Source organism: Zootoca vivipara, chromosome 8 (genome assembly GCF_965207765.1).
Source record: "Zootoca vivipara chromosome 8, rZooViv2.hap1.1, whole genome shotgun sequence".
Lineage (NCBI taxonomy): Eukaryota > Metazoa > Chordata > Lepidosauria > Squamata > Lacertidae > Zootoca > Zootoca vivipara.
This window is the reverse complement of record NC_142591.1, coordinates 68281645-68306033: the sequence shown is the minus strand read 5'-3', so window position 1 is coordinate 68306033 and position 24389 is coordinate 68281645. Positions and strand designations below refer to the sequence as shown.

General features: G+C 43.3%; 1 protein-coding gene across 12 annotated transcripts in view; it reads right to left on the bottom strand.

Annotated features, from left to right (window-relative positions):
* The window catches only part of OXR1 (oxidation resistance 1), a 232497-nt gene that overhangs the window by 58871 nt on the left and 149237 nt on the right, over window positions 1-24389 (bottom strand). For 2 of the 12 annotated variants that reach the window (XM_088675823.1, XM_088675829.1), the window contains exon 1: window positions 6257-6422. The exons of the other annotated variants lie outside the window; for them this stretch is intronic. In XM_088675823.1, the coding sequence (XP_088531949.1) occupies window positions 6257-6407 (151 nt within the window). In that variant the 5' untranslated portion in view covers window positions 6408-6422. Of the gene's footprint in view, window positions 1-6256; window positions 6423-24389 lie in introns of those variants that run through there. 12 annotated transcript variants of the gene reach the window in all.

The following is a 24389-nucleotide window of genomic DNA, read 5'->3' as shown; positions in this document are numbered from 1 at the left end:
GAATGCTGCAGTGAACAAAAGAAAGGTGGGAAAAACAACCCTGTACCTACTGGAGTTTTTAATGATAATATTTTTAATATTAATATGAATCATAATATCCAGTGGCTTAACAAAACCTCCAGCGTAACAAAAAGATACACAAACTTTGCAGTTCCCTCCCTCGTTTATGCTCCCATCCTTTCCATTCTCCAGCACAGGACCAATAAAACTCATGTTATGCAGAGACCACTACGTGAAATGATATAATATCTGGGGGGAAATGAAGAGGAAACCATTTCAGTTAGTCTTCACTAACACACTTAAAGAACAAGAGGCACATAGTGCTTAAAAGTATCAGTCACAACCCAGTTGCTGTTTTTTTTAAAAAAAATAAGTCATCCATTTATTGACTGTCAAACAGGAAAGTTCTAGCCAGTTATGAATCCCAAGTACAGTAGCTGTTTTCCAAAGCCTAATTATAATTTCCTTAGCTATCATAAAAGCTCTGCAGAGACAGGCTGCCTGTGAGTCAGACAGGGCCCGTGCTATTGGTACATAACCTAAAATAGCATAAGTAAACACACAGAACTAGATTGATTGACATGCTGGGAAGGACACCCATCACAGGCCAATTCCAGAGCATAGGTGTTGAAGTTGCATCTCTAGTGTGCATCTGAGTCCACAACATATGTCAGGTGAGAAGTGATTTATTCTCCTGTGGTTAATGTTCAGTTGAATTAGGCCTACCTCCTATACAACTCATAAAGGTACAAGAGATGCCACATGGGCTAGAAATTGCAGCACTATGTGAAACTCATCTTCAGTCACGTGATGTTTAGTAAAACTCAGACTATATTACTGCATTTCTTCTAAACATGCATATAAAAATTCCATTATGCTTTTTTATGCGGACATATTTAAAAAATTGAGATTGCTAACGTACAGAAATCAAGCTCCACTCCTGAAATCTAAACTGAACTTGAATAAATGAATTTTAAGTGTCACAGTATATTTGGTTATCTATTTTATGAAAGTTTTTACATACCACTATATCATGAAGTATCAGGGCAGTATACAACATTAAAACACCGAACACCTTTAAAAACAATACAGATAATCATTAAACTGACTGGATAATAAATAAAGAACACAATTTAAACAGCTACAAAGGCCTGTCAGCATAAAAAGATCTCCCAAGAGTCGCCTGAAAGTCAAAAGTGCCTACTGAATCTCTGCTGGAAGAGTGTTCCATAGCAGTGGACTGGAAACATTAACTTCCCATTTCTAATTGAGGGAATTTGGGCCTCTGTAACACAGTTCAAAAGCACGTCTAAAATGCAAGTAGATAAATAGGAACCGCTACAGCGGGAAGGTAAACGGCATTTCCGTTTGCCGCTCTGGTTTGCCAGAAGTGGCTTTGTCATGCTGGCCACATGACCTGGAAGCTATACGCTGGCTCCCTCGGCCAATAATGCGAGATGAGCGCGCAACCCCAGAGTCGGTCACGACTGGACCTAATGGTCAGGGGTCCTTTACCTTTTTTTTTAACACAGGGCAATTATTTATTATTATTTATTACATTTGTACACCATCCTTCATCCGTAGATCTCAGAGTGGTTCTTGTATAAAAATGCAAGAGAAAAACACAAAATACATAATAAAAACAAGAACGAAACAGCAACAACCCGATTAACACCCCCTTCCCACTAATAGTGCTCTTCCGGATTAGCTCAGTGATCAAGTTGGGAAATAAGGGCTCAGGTGGTCCTTAAGGTATCCTGCACCCAAGTTGTTCAGGGTTTTGAAAATGGACACAAGAATCTTAATCCTGCCCGGGTAGCATATGGACAGCCAGTGCACAGCTGTTTTAGCAGAGGGACCCAGGTGGCGCTGTGGGTTAAACCACAGAGTCTAGGGCTTGCTGATCAGAAGGTCGGTGGTTCGAATCCCTGCAACGGGGTGAGCTCCCATTGCTCGGTCCCAGCTCCTGCCCACCTAGCAGTTCGAAAGTACATCCAAGTGCAAGTAGATAAATAGGGACTGCTCTGTGGCGTTTCCGTGCGCTGCTCTGGTTCGCCAGAAGCAGCTTTGTCATGCTGGCCACATGACCCGGAAGCTGTCTGCGGACAAACGCCAGCTCCCTCGGCCTATAGAGCGCCGCAACCCCAGAGTTGGACACGACTGGACCTGATGGTCAGGGGCCCCTTTACCTTTACCACATGTGGTTGGCTGTCTGAGCCACTGCATTCTGCATCTGTTGGGAGCTTTTGGACCTGTCCCAAGGGCAGCTCCACATAGAGTGCATTGCAATAATCTAGGAACAAGGTTACTAATTCATGGACCATACTGTCCAATTAGTCCCAATCCAGACATGGCTGTAGGCTGGCGTACCAGACTAAAGTGGTAGAAGGCACTCCTAGCCACATAGGTCACTTGGGCATTTTTGTTGAGTTTCCAGGATCCCCTCCTGCCCTCAAGGCTTGTACTTGTGTCTTTAGAGGGAGCGTATATGAATATATTTCCGTTCATAGCTCAGAGTAAAAAGCTTTCAACAAATGCTGAATCTAGGGATTTTTCATGAGCAAGCCTCTTTGGAAAGTATACTTCCATTAGTTTAAAGTCATTCCTTTTGCAAAGGATTGCTGTGGCATTTCTGTCACAGATCTTGCTGCATTGTTCTTGCAGGTTGAAGGACTGCTTGCACAGCAATAATTAGAATTAGATTCCATTTTTGTGTGTGTAACGTTTAATTTCAGTTAACAATCTCAGAAGAGTTTTATGTTTAACATGCATTCAGATTTTACTGTTATCTTATGAAGTCTAATGAGCCTAAAAGCAGAAAAGTCATGCCTGTCAGATGTTATTTCTTAGATAACAAACTCTCCTGCTCCCTCTGTGTCTTGTATAGGAGCTGAGAAATACATGCTGTTAAGTTCTCAGTGTTCTTGAAGCTACCAACATGAGTCTGACCAAACTGTGGGAGGCAGTGGAAGACAGGTGTGCCTGGCGTGCTCTGGTCCATGGGGTCACGAAGAGTCGGACATGACTAAACAACAACATTTATTTTTGTTTCTAAAACCATTACAGCTTGATCCTGTGCACGTTTATTGAACACTAGGTCCCATTACATTAGTGGGTCTTACAGTGCAATCCTTTACATGTTTACAAAGAAGTAAGCCCCATTGAGTTAAATGAGGCTTAGGCCTCCTCAATATTCCCTTTTTATTGTGCATTCATGATTATGACTCTAGCTTGTACAGTGGTACCTCGGTTTAAGTACACAATTGGTTCCGGAAGTCTGTATTTAACCTGAAGCGTACTTAACCTGAAGCGAACTTTCCCATTGAAAGTAATGGAAAGTGGATTAATCTGTTCCAGATGGTCCGCAGAGTATTAAACTGAAGCGTACTTAACCTGAAGTGAACTTTCCCATTGAAAGTAATGGAAAGTGGATTAATCCGTTCCAGACGGGTCCACAGAGTACTTAAACTGAAAGTACTCAAACAGAGGCGTACTTAAACCGAGGTATGACTGTAGTGTCAGTTTAGTACTGGGGGCACCCAAGTTCCTATCACCATAAACCTAATTCTATGTAATCTGCCTCACAGGGTTGTTGTGAGGATAAAAGTGGGCTTGGGGAATAATCATAAATGAACGGCAAGATAAAAATACAATAAATTCCAGCTTTTGTCACCCTCCTTTCTTTGATGTTTATCTAAAGAACAATGACTTTGCTGTGGCACTTAAATAACTGAATTGATTGTCCATATAATGCCCTGGTACATAGTTGGTGCTTAATTCAGAGTAGGGGCCTCCATGTAATTATAGTATGAAAAGTTCCTGGAGCACAGAAATTGAGATTTCCCAGAGTGCCTTAGTAATAAACAAAATACTGTGCACAGCTGAGCAGTATTAAGACACGTGGTCTGTAAAAAGTCTTTGAGCCTGGCAACCTGAGAGACAAAGAATGCGTCAAGAGTAATCATACGCTCATTTCTCATAACCGTATGACTAGCCTCAATCTGAATATCAACAACGTGATCTGCAGATTATACACAGCTTGCCTTCAGCCTCTGGAAGTGCATTTTTTTAAAAAATTTATGCCAATGAACTATTTCAACAAACGGCAAGCAGCCTTTTTGATAACTCTTTTGCCACATGCAATATTTGTCCATACCTACTTTTGGATCAGCCCTGGACAGCTAAACTTGCATGCCTGGCTTGGAAAATATTTTTTCCTACTTGTTTTCAGTTTGTCAGTAACAATACATTCCTTGTATGCATGGATCGGCAAGTAGGCGCTAAAATGTGTGTGTGTGATACACTTTTCGGGTAGTTTTCTTTTCATGTACCATACAAATTACTATTCAGTTTTGTTCCTGTTATCTAAAATTAATCACCAACTTCGTTAATATAAAAAACTATAATGCATATATGCACAGTATTATAGACTAATCTAATTAAACGTGCTTCACATGTGTCCTGTATTCCACCTCTTAACAAAGTACAAGTTTTGCACTTAAATCAGTGGTGACTGGTGAGGGGCAGTGGTACTATGCAACACTGCCAAAACGTCTCTGCCAACTCACTCCCATGAGTGCATCCGGGAGAAGCTTGACCAGAGTTTTTCAAGCATTGGCAGCCACACAGTTAGATTACTGCAATGTGCTCTATGTGAAGCTTCCCTCGGTGCTGGCCTGAAGGTTGCAGCAGGTGCGGAATGCAGCAGCTAGCTAGCTTGTGAGGACAAACTCGTGGCAGAATATCACACATTAATTGCAGGATTTGCCAATTTGCTGCTGGGCCAAGTTCAAGATGTAGGTACTAACTAAGATACACATCCCTATTCAGGACAGGACAAGGTTACTTGAGACCACCTTATTATCCCTTATACACCCAGTACATAGCTGCAGCAGTGGCAGACTTTGAGCACTCAAATTATAGAAGCACTCTGTGTGATGCTAAAATTCAGCGCTCCCCCCCCCACTCCTCTTGAGCGCTGTTCTACAGCATTGATTTGGTGCCCCCTGCTGTGCAGCGCCCAGACATTTAGGGTGGTTGCGCCAACGTAAAACCACACCTGGCCTCAGTCTGCGGGAGATTCTCTTCTGAAAGTTCCATAGATCTCAGAAATGCTGGTTTTGACCTATAAAGCCTTAAGTCTCTCAAGACCACAATAACTCAGGGACTGGTTCTCTCCAAATGAACTGACCCAGACCCTATGATCAACTACCCCAGAAGGAGAGTTGATGTACTACTGCCCCTCCTCTAACACCCCACTTGGTTGGAATGCTTATCTTTTAATGAAGATCTGCAGAGTGGGCTGGGCTAGGTAAGGAGCAGATCTCAGTTCCAGGGGTGCTCTCTTCAGCTTTCTCAGAAGGCAACCAGAGCTGCTCTCCCAGACCCTAGAATGCTGCTCCCCAGAAGCGGCTCCACCAACTTTCAGTGGTGACCGTCGGAATAGGTACCGCAGAATAGGATGAGGATCTGGCAATAAGAGCGATGCTTTTTCAAGCTGTTCTGTGGAGCCCAGCAAAAAAGGCTCCTCGTGTGTTTAGCTGAGCACGCGACGGCTTGGAAAACTTCCTTAACTTGTGTTCATCAGGCTGACTTTTATCCTGCAGTGGCAGCCATGGGGAAGTGTTATGTTCAGATGGGTTGGCATGGGGTCTAATAGACCAAGGTCACTGCCCCACGTTAACCTTGGTATGTATCCCAGAACCCTCAGTCATGCACAAGGATTCCATGGCAGACGTTCAGGGGTTAGAAGTTGAAAAAATGGAAAGCAGAGTGGACTTGAGCTCCAATCTGTCATCGGACAGAGTGCCGGAGACCCTTCCACAAGTCTCACACATACGTTTTGTTTCAACCTCATCTGCAAAACAGAGGAAATAATAATCCTGTGCACATATGTTTGGAAGCCTATCTCACTGATTTCAATAGGACTTGTGCCAGCAATGGGAAACTTGTAGACTTCTAGATGTTTCTGCACTGCAGATCCCATCATTCATAACCATTGTCTGTGCTGGTTTGGGGCTGGAGTCCAACTACATCTGGAGGGCCACAGATTACCCACTGATTTACACCTGAGTAAGTGTGCATAGTGTTACAACCTTAAACATTTGGTTAAATATAAAAAGTGATCTATGGGTGATATTTAACTCAGAGTAGACGCACTGAACATTATGCTCATTCATTTCAACGGGTCTACTCTGAGTAAGACCTAGCTGACTATCACCTTTAGTTCTGCATTAGAAGCCCAAACTGAACATACCTTTCATTTGTGAGTAGAGCATGTCTTCAGATCGCTGCGGAATCAGAAACAGCAAGGGCTGAATTGGCTTCAGCAGAGGCAGCTCTGCTTTTATAATGATCGAGCTCCGAGCTGCAAACAAAGTGCTTCGCTGCTGTGGATTGGCTCTCATTCACGTGAAGTGCTTCGAGGAGTGGGGTGCCTGTTTCCTTCTTAGGAAACAGCCCCTCGCTGCTATAGTGATTCAGTCACCCCACTGGAATGACTCTTAACAGTAGCCACAGGAAATGTGTGGTTATAGAACTAACTGAATTGGTTACAGTTAGTTCTGTAATACATTGGGACAGCAAACTCTTTTTGAGGTCCGTTACTGAAACTAAGCAGAAGCAAAACAGACAGTCTTCAGACCATTTTAATAATTCAAGGACACACATCTCAATGTTAGCACTTAAAGAAGGAATAGGGAGCCATTATGCTGGATCTAGGTATGAGGGACGGCATTGTGCTGGGTTCAGATAACCACCCACCGCTTCCACTTTGGGAATTTACTGTGTGATAAGCCCTAGCTTGTCCAGTTGTTAACAGCTAAAACATGCTTAGTTCATCAGGACCGCTACATGTTTTGGATTAGTGTTTTCTAATGTGGAATTTTATCCTGCTGTTCATATTATTTTGCTCTGTTATATATTTCTGCCCTGGGACCATATGGCAAAGGGTGCATTATCCATTTTATAGATTGTGCTCTAGCTGTTTCCTTTTTGTATGTTGCCTCCTTTCTCTCTAGAAACTTTTACCCTTCCCTTTCCAAAAAGCATTCCTGGTGCCTTGCACATTGATTGGGATTTATTCAATCTTATTTTATTTTGAGCAAGTGATCTATAAATTAAATTCTATGTATGTATGTATGTATGTATGTATGTATGTATGTATGTATGTATGTATGTTTATCTGCTCTCCTGCCACATACACACACAAGACTGCAGCAGAGAACACTTACGATTAGGAGAGTGGGGGGCAGATTCAGATTTGGACATGTCAAGCCAGTTTCTGATTTGTTTTGTCTGTGGCAGGAAAGGAGCAATAGAGGAACTTTTAAGCAGGGTATGCACTGCTCGTCCACACTAAACCACAGCTTGTTCTAAACTATGCACAGGGCCAAAGTCTGAAAAGCTAATTCCACAAACAAATCATGCAGTGATCTCATTGCAAATTAGCTATGTTCAGTTTCTTATTAAAGATCCTGGAGAAGCGGACACGGCGCAATGGATCCAAGTTACAAGAAAGAAGATTCCACCTAAACATTAGGAAGAACTTCCTGACAGTAAGAGCTGTTCGCCAGTGGAATTTGCTGCCAAGGAGTGTGGTGGAGTCTCCTTCTTTGGAGGTCTTTAAGCAGAGGCTTGGCAGCCATCTGTCGGGAATGCTTTGATGGTGTTTCCTGCTTGGCAGGGGGTTGGACTGGATGGCCCTTGTGGTCTCTTCCAACTCTATGATTCTATTCTATGATTCTAAATTCAGCCTTGGTTGTAAAGAGCAAAAATCTAATTGAAATCAAAGTTGTTATGCCTTCTTGCGAGCATATTGCTATTCTCCCCAGGGCATTTTTTAATGCAAAACGGAATCGCATCACCATATCAGGCCTCGTCTGCTACACACTACTTATTTAACATGTTTAAAATACAATTGCTTTGTGCCTCCATTGTCTCTAAATGCAATATATGAGCATCTAAATGCAACGGATATATATTTTTTTCAGTCATTTGAAATAACCCAACAAACCTGTTGTTTTCCTTCTCTATAATTTTGCTCATCTAAGCTCCGAACATTAATCTTCCACCAGGCATGAAGAACGTGTGGTTTACTTGCTTGCACAATTCAAATGGTAAGCAACTGAAAATGATGAGCAACAAGGGACAGTGATAATATCTTAGCAAAACATGGCACTGCTTTACATAGCAAAGTATTTTATAGCTGCTGCAATGGGTTCCAGAGGGAAACATATTGGATGTGCTCTCACAAGGGAAGTGGGACGCTTGAGACAGATACAACCATGTGTAGGGAAGACAATATAATATACTGTAATGGGATTTGCAAAGCCCTTGTTGGCTTCACAGCAGAAACTTTAAGAGTTCTTCAGATACCAATCAAAATCTATCCTCCAGTGGATTTTAAGCTCACATAATTGACATGATATATGTCAGTTGCTGAGAGATTTAGTGGGGAGGGGTTGGGTAGCAGAGGGTTAATGGAGCCAGAAAGGCTTCAAGAAATAGTAGCAAAGATGCGAGGTGTATTTTTTATTGGGGAGGAAGCCAGTGGATGCATTTTGAATGGCTGGGAAATAACTAGAAGGTCCAGGAGCAGGGCATGAAAGTGCAGTGGTGGCAAACCTTTTAGAGACAGAGTGGAACTACAACCCAAAGCGCACTCATGTATCGCAAACTGGCAATATGGCAATTTAATATGGGATAATAATGATTTTTTTGGGACTCGAAATTTAGAAAATGGAGGGAGATTGCCCAGATTTGTTGAGCTTTCTTGGGGGAGGATTGTCCACAGTTATTGACCTTTTTAGGGGGGGATATCGCAGAAAAATACTTACACTCCTGAACAACACTTCCTTCTGCATGCGAGCCAAAAGCCAACAATAGTCTCAATGATCACTGGAAACAACCAGTCAGCAATAGCCCTTGATGCAACCACCAATCACACTTGGGGGGAGGAGCCATGCATCCGCCAACCAACTGATTGACGGGAGCGCAACTCCCCCATACCCTGTGTTTCCCCTGTGTTGGGGGGGGGAGCAGATGCCCATTTTGCAAACCCACAGAAAAGGCCATGGTGGGGCGATGGCGCGCATGCCAACAGAGAGGTCCATATGGTTAAAGCTATGGTTTTCCCAGTAGTGATGTATGGAAGTGAGAGCTGGGCCATATAGAAGGCTGATCGCCAAATAATTGATGCTTTTGAATTTTGGTGCTGGAGGAGACTCTTGAGAGTCCCATGGACAGCAAGAAGATCAAACCTATCCATTCTGAAGGAAATTAGCCCCGAGTGCTCACTGGAAGGACAGATCGTGAAGCAGAGGCTCCAATACTTTGGCCACCTCATGAGAAGAAAAGACTCCCTGTAAAAGACCCTGATGTTGGGAAAGACTGAGGGCACAAGGAGAAGGAGACAACAGAGGACGTGATGGCTGGACAGTGTTCTTGAAGCTACCAACATGAGTCTGACCAAACTGCGGGAGGCAGTGGAAGACAGGAGTGCCTGGCGTGCTCTGGTCCATGTGGTCACAAAGAGTCGGACACAACTAAACGACTAAACAACAACAACTCCATGTGTTTACAGAACACATGGAGAAACACTTGTGAAAAGCCCTATAACAGTTCACAGTATGCAAGGCATGTTTACCTGGAAATAGTCCTATGGATTTCAGTGAGAGTTCCATCCCAGTAAGTATGCTTACCCACCCACTAGAATGATCAGGACAACCTATATAATGTCCCAATATATGAAGATTGGGCTGCAATGCAGAGAAAGGTAGGAGTTGTAGTCTTGTTTTGATGAGATTGATTTTAAGCACATGCTTTACTTTCTGTCAAAATCACTGGGATATAAAATGTTGAATCTACAATTTAGTTCTAAGCAAACTGGTTCATGAACCCGTGGTCTAATTTTTGGTACTCTTCACTTGCCAACATGTCACACCAGGTCACAGACATTACTAGTAATGAGATAGCTACAGATCTGGGAGATCAACTAATTAATCAGGAAACTGTCACTGACAAGGAGAGCCTCTAGCACTAAATATAAATTGGCTTGTTTTCCTATTCTCTTTTTAAAAATAAATACTCAGAGCACATTCTGAAGTGCCCTCTTTATGTTTACAATGTAGAAAACTAATGGTGTAATGTATAATACTACACAGTGAACGTTATGCCTAATGCAGAGTTATGCAAGATTAGGTAGCAGATAAGATTTCAGAGCCAGACTAGAAGAAGAAATGATAAGTGTTTCAAATGACTATATTTTGAGCGACAAGAGGAAACAGAGTTTTGTGGTTGAAGCAGAGTAGAAGGAAGTTAGACATATCTAATGATGGAACAATGTTCCTGTGACCCTGTGCAAAGGACTTGTGACCAACATCACTGGGTTGTGTTTTTTTTTTATAAAAAACCTCAATATTGCCTCGATATGCACAGCAGTTCCTTCTGCATTGCCAAAGTCTTGAAAATCTAACTTGATGGATAAAGAATAAGGAGAAAGGGGGAGGAATGTTAAAATGCAGTTATGTGTTTTGTTTGTTTGTTTGTTTTTTAAAGCATAGCAAAGATCTTGTTTTTGGAGTAATGAATTGGATTAAAATTAATGGAGAGTTAAGAGAAAGAATGTAAATCAACTGAATGCAGAGTTCTTGAAATATGGGTTAGGCTTTGTTATGAATTTTTACTGTATACTCATTTGTAAATTTATAAAAGTAAAATTAAATTCATATCTACATAGATATATAGATATAAAATAAATGAAAATACTACAAGCAAAGTATGAAGGAATACCTCTGTCCAAACCAAATAAATAGGGAAGTTTTTATGTCTGATGTTTTATTGCATTTTTAATATTTTGTTGGAAGCCGCCGAGTGGCTGGGGAAACCCAGCCAGATGGGCGTGATATATAAATAATAATAATAATAATAATAATAATAATAATAATAATTAAATACGTAAATAAAAGCATCACAAAAAAGAGGAAGCAAATTTGCATAGGTGTGTGTGTGTGGGGACTTTATTTAAATTTCACACAGGAGAAGCCAAGCCAATTAATTTCCCATCCAAATGACGCCAAATAAAATAAAACTTTTAAATCGTTCGTCTTCAATTACTTTTCACCTAATTTATTTCAAACTCAGATACTGCTTAAAAATGTAATCAATTCCTCTTCAGTTAATTACTACCATCCATCAATTATAATATAGCTGTCAAGTTTTCCCTTTTCTCACGAGGAAGCCTATTCAGCATAAGGGAATTTCCCTTAAAAAAGGGAGAACTTGACAGCTATGTATAATATGTATAATATCTCCCACAAGTTAAATTCAAAATAATACACACACACACACACAGAGAGAGAGAGAGAGAGAGAGAGAGAGAGAGAAATTCCATTGGCAGGCAGGAGTTTACTATGAGATAAGGTGCCCAGTGGTAATCAGACTCCACGTTAATAAGCAAGCCATCAGCTCACGGCTGAGATTTAGGGGTATAAGAAATCTTCCCTTTAAATCTAGGTCTTTTAAGGGCTATACGTACTTAGAAAGTTGTTTGTTTTTCTGCTGTGTTATGAATACAGACACTTTGAAGACTAAGCTCTCAACTCTGATAGTGTATATGACTTGATAACGTTTATGGACAATAACTGCTCACTTGTTCATCTCTCTAATCATTCTGCTTACTTAAAATCTAATTTCATGCATAGAAACAAAGATGCTTCTTTTAGATCAATTACTTGTTTTTGCACACACTACATTTTCCAGTATTAATCGAGTCATCTAAATACGAAGGTTTGGATAGGCTTCTGTAACATTACAGAATAATGTCATTCTGGCATAACATAAATTAGTTATCATCTGCTTCCCACTATATTTTACAAGAGTAGTTATCAGGCAAAATGTTTCATGTAGGAACAGACAACCTAAGCTCACTGTCAAAATGTATGATGCTTTAAAATTCAACGGCAAAGACCTTGCAGGAGTCAGATCACTCATTCTCTGATAACATACATTAAAGATCAATGATGTATTGAGAATGTAAGCTTATAAGTACAACAGATTCCTTACTATGCCTTTGGTTTACAAGAAGTCTATAGGAAACTAAAAAAAAAAATGGAAGAAGCTGTAGTGTCTCTCCCTGGACAGTGCCCCTAAATAAGAAAAATAAAAAGTTAAGGCTGCAATCCTAGGCATGCTTAGGTTCCATTTAAGACAGTGTTCCATTAAGTTTCATTAATGGCAACCTTATATCCATATGAACATGAATAGGATCCAGGTACATATATCCATGTTGTAAGTAATTGTTCTTGTTTGTGGCAGTGGATATCATTGCCTACATTTTATGACCAGTAACCAAATGACACTGGCAAGGATAAGGGCTGAGCTCTGTAATTTGCAGCCCTGATTTATACCATTAGTTATTTTGCGGCCCTGATAAATATCATTGTCTAGTGCTGCTATGCATCCAGGTTTTCCCAGGAATTGGATGGTCAAAATGGCGTCCAGGTGGATTTTCACCGAATCGGCAGAATGTCTGGGAAAACTACTTATGGGGGGGGGCTCAACAACTTTGACCCCCCCCCCGCAACAGGTCAACAACTTTGCCCAGTTTTTCACTTTTGGAAATATGGCAACCCTACAGTGTACTACTGAGACGCAGGGCACTGTGGTCTAAACCACTGAGCCTCTTGGGCTTGCCGATCAGAAGGTCAGCGGTTCGAATCCCCGCAACGAGGTGAGCTTCTGTTGCTCAGTCCCAGCTCCTGCCAACCTAGCAGTTTGAAAGCACGCCAGTGCAAGTAGATAAATAGGTACTGCTCCGGCGGGAAGGTAAAGGGCGTTTCCGTGTGCTGCTTTGGTTTCGCCAGAAGTGGCTTAGTCATGCTGGCCACATGACCCAGAAAAACTGCGGACAAACACCGGCTCCCTCAGCTTCTAAAGCGAGATGAGTGCCGCAACCCCAGAGTCGTCTGCGACTAGACTTAACTGTCAGGGGTCCTTTACTTTTACCTTTACCTTTACCGTGTACTACTGGTGAGACCTAGGGTCAAATGCCAACTCTGCCATGAACCCTCACTGGGTAATCTTGGGCTAGTCCCCCATCTCTCAAATGCAACCCACCTCTCAGAATTATTATGTGCATAAAAGATTCGGTTGTATCAGAGGTATAAATGTAGTTAATAAATAGCTTGAATGTTAAGAGTTGAGATCAACGTGCTTCTGCTAAGCTAAAATTATATCTTAACAAAATTATGTTCTTCCTGTTTGGAAGGGGAAGAGAGATGGCACAGAACAGATGGCACCTAGCAGATGCTTAATATCCGATCAATTTCTGTGTATTTTTGTATTCCATCCTTAATCTGTATAGTTTTAATAGCTTGTTTTCCTTCTTTAAAAAAACAACTGCACATGAGTGGCAAGCTATGGGTTTTAAGAGCTTTCTCCAGACAGTTGTACTAACATTCTTTGGATTCATAGCCGATGCTGTTTACCTGATGGCTCCACTTCAAAAATATAATAATAAAAATAAAAATAAATTTTATTATTTATACCCCGCCCATTTGGCTGGGTTTCCCCAGCCACTCTGGGCAGCTTCCAACAGAAAGATAAAATACAATAATCTATTAAACATTAAAAGCCTCCCTAAACAGGGCTGCCTTCAGATGTCTTCTAAAAGTCTTGTAGTTGTTTTTCTCTTTGACATCTGATGGGACGGTGTTCCACAGGGTGGGCACCACTACTGAGAAGGCCCTCTGTCTAGTTCCTTGCAACTTGGCTTCTCGCAATGAGGGAACCGCCAGAAGGCCCTCGGTGCTGGACCTCGGTGTCAGGGCAGAATGATGGGGGTGGAAACGCTCCTTCAGGTATACTCAGGCATCCCCAAACTTCGGCCGTCCAGATGTTTTGGACTACAATTCCCATCATCCCTGACCTCTGGTCCTCTTAGCTAGGGATCATGGGAGTTGTAGGCCAAAACATCTGGAGGGCCGCAGTTTGGGGATGCCTGGGTATACTGGACCGAGGCCATTTAGGGTTTTAAAGGTAAGCACCAACACTTTGAATTGTGCTCGGAAACGTACTGGGAGCCAATATAGATCTTTCAAGACCGGTGTTATGTGGTCTCGGCGGCCACTCCCAGTCACCAGTCTAGCTGCCGCATTCTGGATTAGTTGTAGTTTCTGGGTCACCTTCAAAGGTAGCCCCACATAGAGCACATTGCAGTAGTCCAAGCGAGAGATAACTAGAGCATGCACCACTCTGGCGAGACAGTCTGCAGGCAGGTAGGGTCTCAGCCTGCGTACCAGATGGAGCTGATAGACAGCCGCCCTGGACACAGAATTGACCTGGGCCTCCATGGACAGCTGTGAGTCCAGAATGACTCCCAGGCTGCACACCTGGTCCTTCAGGGGCACAGTTACCCCATTCAGGACTAGGGAGTCCTCCACACCTGCCCGCCTCCTGTCCCCCACAAACAGTATTTCTTTCTTGTCAGGATTCAACCTCAATCTGTTAGCCACCATGTCTTAAGGTTATGCTAAGGAGCTGAATTTTTGTTCATCAGCTAAAATGTGATTTTGGGGAACCAAGGAGACCAATGGCAGGGAAGCCCTGCAAGACCTAGCAATGGTAGCTGTCACGTTGCCACCATGTCATCATATGATGAACCAGCCAGCCATGAGAATAAGTCATGTGGGGACAGACTTGTGGCCTCAGCAGGAAGGACACAGCATTGCTAGAACTGATCTGCAAGATTATATAGTTAAACTTGATGCAAATTTGTTGTCTTCTTTTCAGGTTATGTATTTCCTCAAAAAATAAATAAATGGCAATGCATAAAGGGTGGGAAACCAGTGGACCTCCAGATGTTGTGGAGGTCCCCACCCAGCATGACCAATGGTCAAGAATGACTGAAGTTGTAGTGCGTCAAAATCTGGAGGACCAGATGTTCTACCAACATAAGTGGTCACCCTATTCTCCCTCCCACTATCACCCGATAATTTGGCCTAGTCACTGTTTGGATGGAAACCCTCTTCGGAGCCCTGTGTGTGTCACCTTGAGCCTCCTGGAGGGAATGTGGCATATAAACAAAATGAGTAAAGAAATGCCAGCAAACACTTACTAATAAACCATCTGTACTTTCCAACACAAACGCAAGTGGATAGTAGAAGGACTTTAATTACAGTAAACATTCCACACCCCTTTTGCACAAGCTGAAGTGCAGAATCCTGCAAAACAGGTTTCCGCCTCTTGCTGAGCTCTAGATGTTTATATGGGGAAAGGCAGCAAAAAGGTGGGTTTGGAAGCTGCAGTCTGAAGGCGAAATAGAGAGGGGGGAGGGGGGGCTGCAAGCAGAACAATCTTTCTGAAGAAAACTGACCAAGTCATATCAGACTTACAATAAAAGCAACAATCATCTTCATCACACAAGGGAGGTGTTCTCAGTGATGGGCTACCCATTGTACTAAAACTGCCGTTTTTGGAACAGAAGCAAAGGTAAACAGAAGTTATCAGAGGCAGAGGTGCACTAAAATGGAATGTCCCTTTTTTGAAAATATACTGACACAGCCGGTGCCTGGTCTTATCAGGCCTGCAGACCCATGTGTGGTTAAACTGTCTGTTGCACAGGCAGGGCGCAGGAAAGGCCTACTTCCTCAATTTAAAAGATGCATAGATCTTTCAAATCAGGGTACCACTAGGGGCAATGATTTAATGACCTGCCTGTTTCATGCAAAGCTCAGATTTGGAATAAATCTGATTCACAGAGACATACACAGTGCAATTGCATTTGCAGTTACTGTATTTGGGAGCAAGCCCCATTGAACCAAGTGGAATTTGCTTCTGAATAACTATATATATATAAGATTAGTCAACACTAATCAGGTAGAATTCCTACCTCTTGTGCTGCTATTAGGCTTAGGAAAAAGCTTAATAAAAGGGAAGGTTTAACACTTTCCTCTTCCTGCAACAAACACAAAAGTTTCTATGAGCCTTGGGAAGGCTGCTCAAGAAAGTACACATCCCTGTAATCTGCTGGGTACAATTAAACATGATTAGCAGTGGATTTATGCAATGGCTGTTTCAAGTGGCTGCTCTTTATTAATAGACTCTCAAAGAATTATTGCACCATGGTTGTGACTATGTTCTTACGCAATGGTAGGAGGAGCCTGAAAGTTTTTTTAAAAAAGGGAAGCGGAAACAATTTCAGAATAAGAACACAAGAAAAGCCCAACTAAATAAGATGAAGTGTTTCCTAGTGACTCTGATCAATGTGCCCGGGCCTTAGCTCAGTGGTATAGCCGCTATCCTGAAATAGTGGTATAGAAGACAGAAGATGCTACACCAGCTGTAGTCGTACCTGGATCAGGATAATTTTTGGCCACTGTAGTCTATGCTTTAGTAACCTTGAGACTAGATTGCTGCAATGCACTATAGGTAGAGCTGCCTTTGAGACGGGTCCAATAGCTCCAACTCATGCAGAATGCAGTGGGTGGACTCTTGATGCAGGCAGACAGCCAACAGAATATGGTCCCTCTGCAAAAACATCTACTCTGGGTGCCAATACTGGGCCAGGCTCAAGAGTCTTGTGTTGATTTACAAAGTCATGCAAAACTGGAGTTGAGGATGCCTTAGGGACCATCTGAGCCCTTATATCCCGACCTGATCAAGAAGATTATCAGGAGGAGATGTGTTAGTTATCTCCCATGTGATAGAGACCTGACTTGCCTCAACTGGAAGTTGGGCATTTGGTGTCATTGGCAGCATGCTGCAGAACACTCTCCCAGCAAAGATTTTGACTTTCGAAATCATAGAATCATAGAGTTGGAAGAGACCACAAGGGCCATCCAGTCCAACCCCCTGCCAAGCAGGAAACACCATCAAAGCATTCCTGACAGATGGCTGTCAAGCCTCCACTTAAAGACCTCCAAAGAAGGAGACTCCACCACACTCCTTGGCAGCAAATTCCACTGTCGAACAGCTCTTACTGTCAGGAAGTTCTTCCTAATGTTTAGGTGGAATCTTCTTTCTTGTAGTTTGAATCCATTGCTCCGTGTCCGCTTCTCTGGAGCAGCAGAAAACAACCTTTCTCCCTCCTCTATATGACATCCTTTAATATATTTGAACATGGCTATCATATCACCCCTTAACCTTCTCTCCTCCAGGCTAAACATGCCCAGCTCCCTAAGCCGTTCCTCATAAGGCATCATTTCCAGGCCTTTGACCATTTTGGTTGCCCTCCTCTGGACACGTTCCAGCTTGTCAGTATCCTTCTTGAACTGGACACAGTACTCCAGGTGAGGTCTGACCAGAGCAGAATACAGTGGTACTATTACTTCCCTTGAACTTGAAGACTTGTTTTATGCTAACCAGCCTATAATTTTGTGTGTGTGTGTGTGTGTGTGTGTGTGTGTGTGTGTGTGTGAGTTGCCGGTCATTTTAATGATCATTCAGCATTGCTTTTAAAGGCGTTTACACTGCACTTCAGCCACAGGACTTCATTCTGCAGACGAACACTGGCTCCCTTGGCCTGAAAGCTGAAATGAGCACCACACTTAACCATCCAGGAGTCCTTAACCTACACGGCTTTACCCCACCCTCATGTTTTGCAAGAGGGCAGAATATATACTTTTATAAACACATAAAGAAATAAATAGCAACAGCAGACACACAACAAGTTTTACTGGCCAAAATAATCACTTCCACACTAATCATTCACTCTTCCTTGTTGTTCATTTGATATAATCAGTAATATAAGCTATAGTTTATTCATCACAACCTCAGAGACTTAGAATGTGATGGACAATGTGACTCAAAACATCATCTTAAGTTTTTGCTGCTAGGTGAAAGACCAGTACATGGAGGATAAAAGGTCAGAGAGGAGAGGGGGGCTATGTTAGCAGGTTCCAACTCACCAAATTAAAATTAATGCACTTGACAGTCTTGTTTAATGCCAGACACACCTTTCTGAATGCAAAAATCCATGTCTCCCTGAGGCAGTCTGCTCCGTTTTGAAATAAGCTTTTTTGACAGTGGAATGGTACAACCTTAAACATGGTAAACTGGTACAGACTGTAAAAATCTGCACATGATCATATATTATTACTATTATTATTATTATTATTATTATTATTATTATTGGCCTTAACTTTTCTTTATCCTTTTCGACCAGCAGTCTAACCAGGCAATTTCTTTTTGCACACCACTGCAACATATTTACCAGACGTCAACACAATCTACCGCTGGCTCCAGTGTTTCCAACCTAATTTATGTTTCACTCCTAACACAATGTTATTTTCCTACCTAGGTGGTAGAAAGTGCCTTATCTGAGCAAGAGGCAGGTACCCATATCTGGCAAAGATCTTGGTTGCAAGGCCAGGCGAGACCTTTGCAAAAGTGGAATTATTTGCAAGAACAATTGCATCCTAAAATATGCCAGTTATTCATATATATTGCTTCACATTCTTCAAACAACCTCTCCTCCTGCCATCACCACCTCTGAGTTCCCCCATATCCATGAGATTTGCAGTGGAGACAGTATCCCAATTAAAACATGAAACAAATGTGTGACTTTCCTCTGAGAAAATATGTTGGAGGCACGCAACATGTGCAGTGTTTGTTGTTATTATCATTTGTTTACATAGCAGCTATAAATGGTCCAGCAAATAAAAAAAAATGTTGCCCTCAAGCATCTTGCAGATTATACAGTGTAAAAGGCAATGACCTCAGCATGCTATATAATTACCTTGAAATCCGTACGTACCAGACCACAATGAACCAGCTGAGATTTTCTAGATGGTCTGGTGAACATCCAGTCATTTGTCTTGGACACAGACATCACTTTACCATTGCTGTTATGGAATTTTTAAGGGTAGAACAGTTTATGGCTGATCACTTAAAGCAAGGCAGCTAGGGATAAATGAGACGGGCCACTCCATCAAGGGATGGTCTCTGTTTTTCTCGTGATGGAGAGAATCCAGCCCACCTTGCCTAGGTTTTAAAGCAGGGCTGGGGAATCGTCTTTCCTGTGACAAGCGCTTGACACCCAGAGCAGATGGTAAGCAGAGCCAGAATTGGGCTGAGTTTGCAGCACTGCAGAATTGTGCAGCAATTATTTGCCCTTGTGCAAAGAAACTTCTCCCTCTCTCTTCCCCTTGCCTGTGCCCTCCCCATATCTGCCTAAGACAGATTTAGGGGCCATATGGGGGAAGGAGAGGAGGAGAGGACCCCATTGTGCACACAGAATTCCTCACACTGATGGAATATTCACATACTTTTGATACTGTACAATCCTCTCTCTCTCTCCATCCTGAGCTATTTTGCTGCCCAATGAAAAGATGGGTCCCCTCTCCATTACACATACAAAATCCCACTGGAGTGGCAGTTGAATCTTAGTTTCTCATTGGGAAGATGGCACAGGAGGGCAAGGGTTTCATTAACCCCACTGGCTATGTTCTACCCTCCCTGTTGGAGCCAGGATGCATCAGAATAGGATTTGCTGAAAATCGCAAGTGGGGAAAGTGGGCGCCTGGTGAATTTCGAACACTGATGTGGTGGTATGGGAAGTGCCATGACTTGGACAGTGTCCTGAGGAGTAAACAGATATGCCTGTAGGGCTGTATTTGGCTCCCAAGAATGAGTTTTCCCTCCCCTGCATATAGCCCCAGGGTCCACACCAATTGCTTATGCAAATAGCCTGAGGCCAGTGGGTCTCCCTGGATTCTGCAGCATCCAAGTTCTGGGTTCTGGGACTGAGCTAGCCAGACCAAACCCTGACTCCTTGCTGCTCTTGCAACTCTGTCATAGCACCATTATGTCTTGAAATAGGATCTTGGTCCCTCAAACCACCAGCACACCTGGATATTCCACAATTGCTACTGCCAACCCAGCACATGGTCTCCTTATGATGCCACCCACGTGTGTCGTATCATAAAGCCATATGGCAGCTGGAACTGTGGCACTGGCAGTTACTGGGAAGAGGGAGGCACACAGATGAGTATCCCTGTGAGCATCTATATGCTTCACTGCCTTGCAAATTAAGCCAATCTAGGGCCAATCTGTTGGCGACACATATGGTACTTGGGAAAGCTGCAGCATAGAATCCTCCAGGTTACTTTTTATAATTATATAAAAAAAAATCTTCTAACAACTGAAGAACTAAAAAAAGGAACTCTGGGCTGGTTATCTCGTGTAGAAAAACACTAAGTGTGAAAAAAGCAGCAGCTGGGAACTCTGCAAGGCAGTAATCAAGCAGGAACTGCAGAGAACCCCCCCCCCGCTGACTGAGCGACAAGAAGCCCAGGCAAGAATGGGAACTGTCAAAATACACACAGAGAAAAAGCCATTCGGAAAGCAGCGCAGGCAGGGAAGCAGGGAGGGGGATTAGTGCAATGGCTGGAGCTTCAAAAGAAAAATGGGAAGCACCATTGAGGTTCTACAGAAGAAGATGGGAGGAGATGGTAAATGCAGGGGGTAGTTAAGGACAACTTCTGCTAATGCTTTATATGGCAAGGATGGAGAACTTTAGACAGCAGGGGACAAATATAGCTCTCTGGGCTCTCTATCAGGCCCCTAGGACTCTCCCCAAGCCACACCCCTTCCCCAGCCACTCCAGGTCACCTTGCCAGTCATGGTTTGTGCCCTTCTTGAGCGTTTTGGATATGTGTCCTTGACTCTGACAATGCCCCTTGCTTCCCAGGTTAGAAGATAGAAAGTATGTGCAGAAACATGCCTACTGCAGAGAGGTGCCATTCCCTATTTCAGCTCCACTCACTCCTGCATGTGGCCTCCAGAAAAAAATGTCAGGAAGGAATTGGGACCCTTGGGCTGAAACAGGATCCCTACCCCCTCTCTAAGGGAATGTATGTTAGGTTTGGGAGAACAGTGGTGGCTGTTATCCCAGGAAGGTTATCCCAGGAAACTTCCTTACACTTGACACATTAGTTGTCCACCTAGCCCAGTATCGTACACTCTGACTGGCAGCATATCTCCAGGGTCTCGCATAGAAAGTCTTTCACATATTCTACTCCAATTTGTTGGCATCCATCTATCTCAGGAGACAGTGGCGGAATGTGCCTTTTGGGGTACAGACAAGCTGTTAAAAGGTTGCAGCAACTGCTGTGGTTGTAGAGGTCAATAAGGGAGAGACATGTTTTGTTGCAGCTGGGGCAGATGAAGGCGTCTGGTTGTGCTGCTACTAATACACCATGGTGTTTCTCTTCTCTTTGAGCTCCTCCCAGCTGTCATGCCTCCTCTGGCCACTGCACAATGTGTCTGTCTCCAGGTCCTGCAGTCACCCGCAGTCACACAGCAGGGCTGATGTTGCCAGCCTGCATGTCATATTTGCAGACATCTTTGTAGCGCAGAGTTGGTCTACCAATGGGCTTGGTGCCTGAAACCAGCATGTCCTTGGGAATCCGGCCATCTTCCATTCTGTGGACATGATCAACCCAGAATAGACATGGCTGATACAAAAGTGCAAATATGCTGGGAACGTAGGCTGGGGAGAAGGCTTCTTTGTTTGAGACTCTGGACTAGGGCAGTCTCGAGCAGATCACGCGCCCTGGTGCAGAGGGGCGGAGATCGCTCCAGCGCCCCCGCCCTTGCAGGGCGCAGCACGGTTTCCGTGCGGCTTCGGCGCCCTGCCTGCCGGCCCGGCGCCCTGGTTCACCGCGCCACCGGGGGTCTATCTAGAGCCGGCCCTGCTCTGGACTCCTGCCATGTGATGTCCAGAATCTTCCTAATGCAGCACATGTGGAAAGTGTTGAGGCATCACTCCTGACAGTTGTAAGTTGCCCACGACTCACTTCCATAAAACAGCGTGGTCAACACGCAAGTGTGGTAGACCTTCATCTTGGTATTGGACAAGAACATCACATTCTCCCACACCCTGTTGGAGAAGCGAGCTGTTGCCATAACTGCCTTTCCAATATGTTTCTCCAGCCCAGCATCGATGGGAGAGGTTGCTGGTTATGGTGGAACCCAGGTAGGCAAAACTCTACCACAGGCATCCCCAAACTTCGGTCCTCCAGATGTTTTGGACTACAATCTCCATAATCCCTGACCACTGGTCCTCTTAGCTAGGGATCATGGGAGTTGTAGGCCAAAACATCTGGAGGGCCACTGTTTGGGGATGCCTGCTCTACCACCTCAAGTGGTAGAGTGCTGAAGCTTGGAGTACTGGAGACCTCCTCACCAGAATGTTGGCCTTTATCTTTATAACTGAGGATTGAACCAAAGACATTTGGCGCGCAAAGTGTCTTCTGCCACTGAGCTCTCATCGTTCTAATTTCTCACAACCAGTAACATCCTCACCACAGTGATCATTTGAATAATCAGTGCTCTTTTTTTTCCTGGGAGAACGCAGGGGGACACATACCCCTAAACATTTTGTGAATCTAAGTTTGGCCTTATTGAGGGGCAGTATTTCAATATGAGTAGGAAAATGAGAGGATCCCTAAACATTTTTAAGGGGGAAAAAGCACTGTGAATAATTATAAAAAAGAAAGCCTAAGAATGATTTGCACTCACATAACCTTCTTCATTTACTGAGAACCTGTCATCGTAACTTGCAGAGAACATATTCCAGCACCTTGTTCTATCCTGACAACTGCCCCATAGTCATAGCTGTCAAGTTTTCCCTTTTCTCATGAGGAAGCCTATTCAGCATAAGGGAATTTCCCTTTAAAAAAAGGGAGAACTTGACAGCTATGCCCACAGTGTCAACGGGCCACAGTAACTTGCTTTCCTGCTATTGCAAGGAATCTTACATTGCAGACAGAGGCTATAAATATGCAGTGAGGCAATTTAAATCCCACATAGCAGTGGCCTAATTCATCATTTCACTGTATCTGATTGTAGGTCAGGTTTTCACCTCACCCATAATTGTGCAGGGTCATGTCTGTAGATTCTGTCGCAGATATGAATATAATAAAACACCTGTCTGACCTTGGAGGAGGTAATAATCAATGGCAGAAAGAAAGAAAGAAAGAAAGAAAGAAAGAAAGAAAGAAAGAAAGAAAGAAAGAAAGAAAGAAAGAAAGAAAGAAAGAAAAAAGGAAGTTAGAATTAGAAAACAAGGTTGAAACTGGGCAATCGTAAGATTACAACTCCATTAACGAGGAAACATCAATGCACTTTGTTAGCTAGGTTGCTCCTGCAATGAATAAAATGGCAAAGAATCACAGTTAGCATGCAGCAGGGGGCAGCAGCATACTAAATATGAACGAGATTTGATAAAGAACTAAAGAAGTGACCATGTACATTTCCACCCTCGCTCTCTTTTGCAATTTATGTATTCTGCTGCTGGCTACCTTGTTTTGCTTTGATACCTCCAATCCCAGAAGGAGACAGGGAGGAGGCATGGCAAAGATGGGGATACATTTTCACTTTTTGTCTTTCCCCACCACACCCAACGGAACAGCCATCTCTGCGCAAGTTGTCACTTGATCAGGAACGGCAAGCCTTAAATTCAGAGAACCATAGAACTGCATCTAGTCATCTAGGGTCATCTAGTCCAACCACCTACAAATACAGAAAACTGGCACATCTGAATGGGACTCTAGAGTGCAGATGTGGGCTCTCCAAATTGTATTACTGTCAGTGGTGTTGCACTTGGATGCATGCCCCGACCTGCATTCTAACTGGGATGGAGACACATTTAGAAAGCATGTCAAATTTGCATTGTGCCAGAAGCCGTGCAGCACAGATAGTGACCATTTTTGCACTTAGAAGCACGTCAACTGGAGTTTTTAAACTATGAAAAAGCATCCCTGCACATAATTAAAAGATTTCAAGTGGAGGAAACTTGAGCTCAGAAAATGCGCTCCTGAATCCCTTCCCATAAACCCCTTAGATACCACCTTCTTGAGGTTTCCAGGATTCTTTTGAGGAGTGTGAAAGTCAAGTTCTCTACCTGCCCCCCGCCCTAATTTGACCTGTGAAGAAGTAACCTGCCTTACAATGTTACAGGATTAGGGAGGTGGGTGGAATCAGGCTTGAAAAATGTGTGCCTGAAGCCATGAGTTCTCCAAAGCTTCCTGCTTCTATTTTAGAAGCAGTTTCAATTGAAATGGCTTGGTGCTATCCAAGCTAGCCCCCCACCCCCACCCTCCAATTAATTGGTGGCTGGACAGGGAGCATAGAACCACTGGTAAAACAGAGCGTACTCTTTCCATGTTAGGAGCGGTTTCAATGCAAATGTTTTAGTGCTGCTGGAACAGCAAAGCCCCTTGTGTTGTGGTTCCCAAATGCCTGACAACCAGCTGGCTTTGGGGCACTTAGGAAGTGCTGCACAACAGACTTCCGACAGGTGGGTGGAGCAACCCACCCATCAATCATATGATGTCAAGTTGGCATGCGGGATGGGATTTGGTTGCCAGCTCAAAAAGGTTATCCAC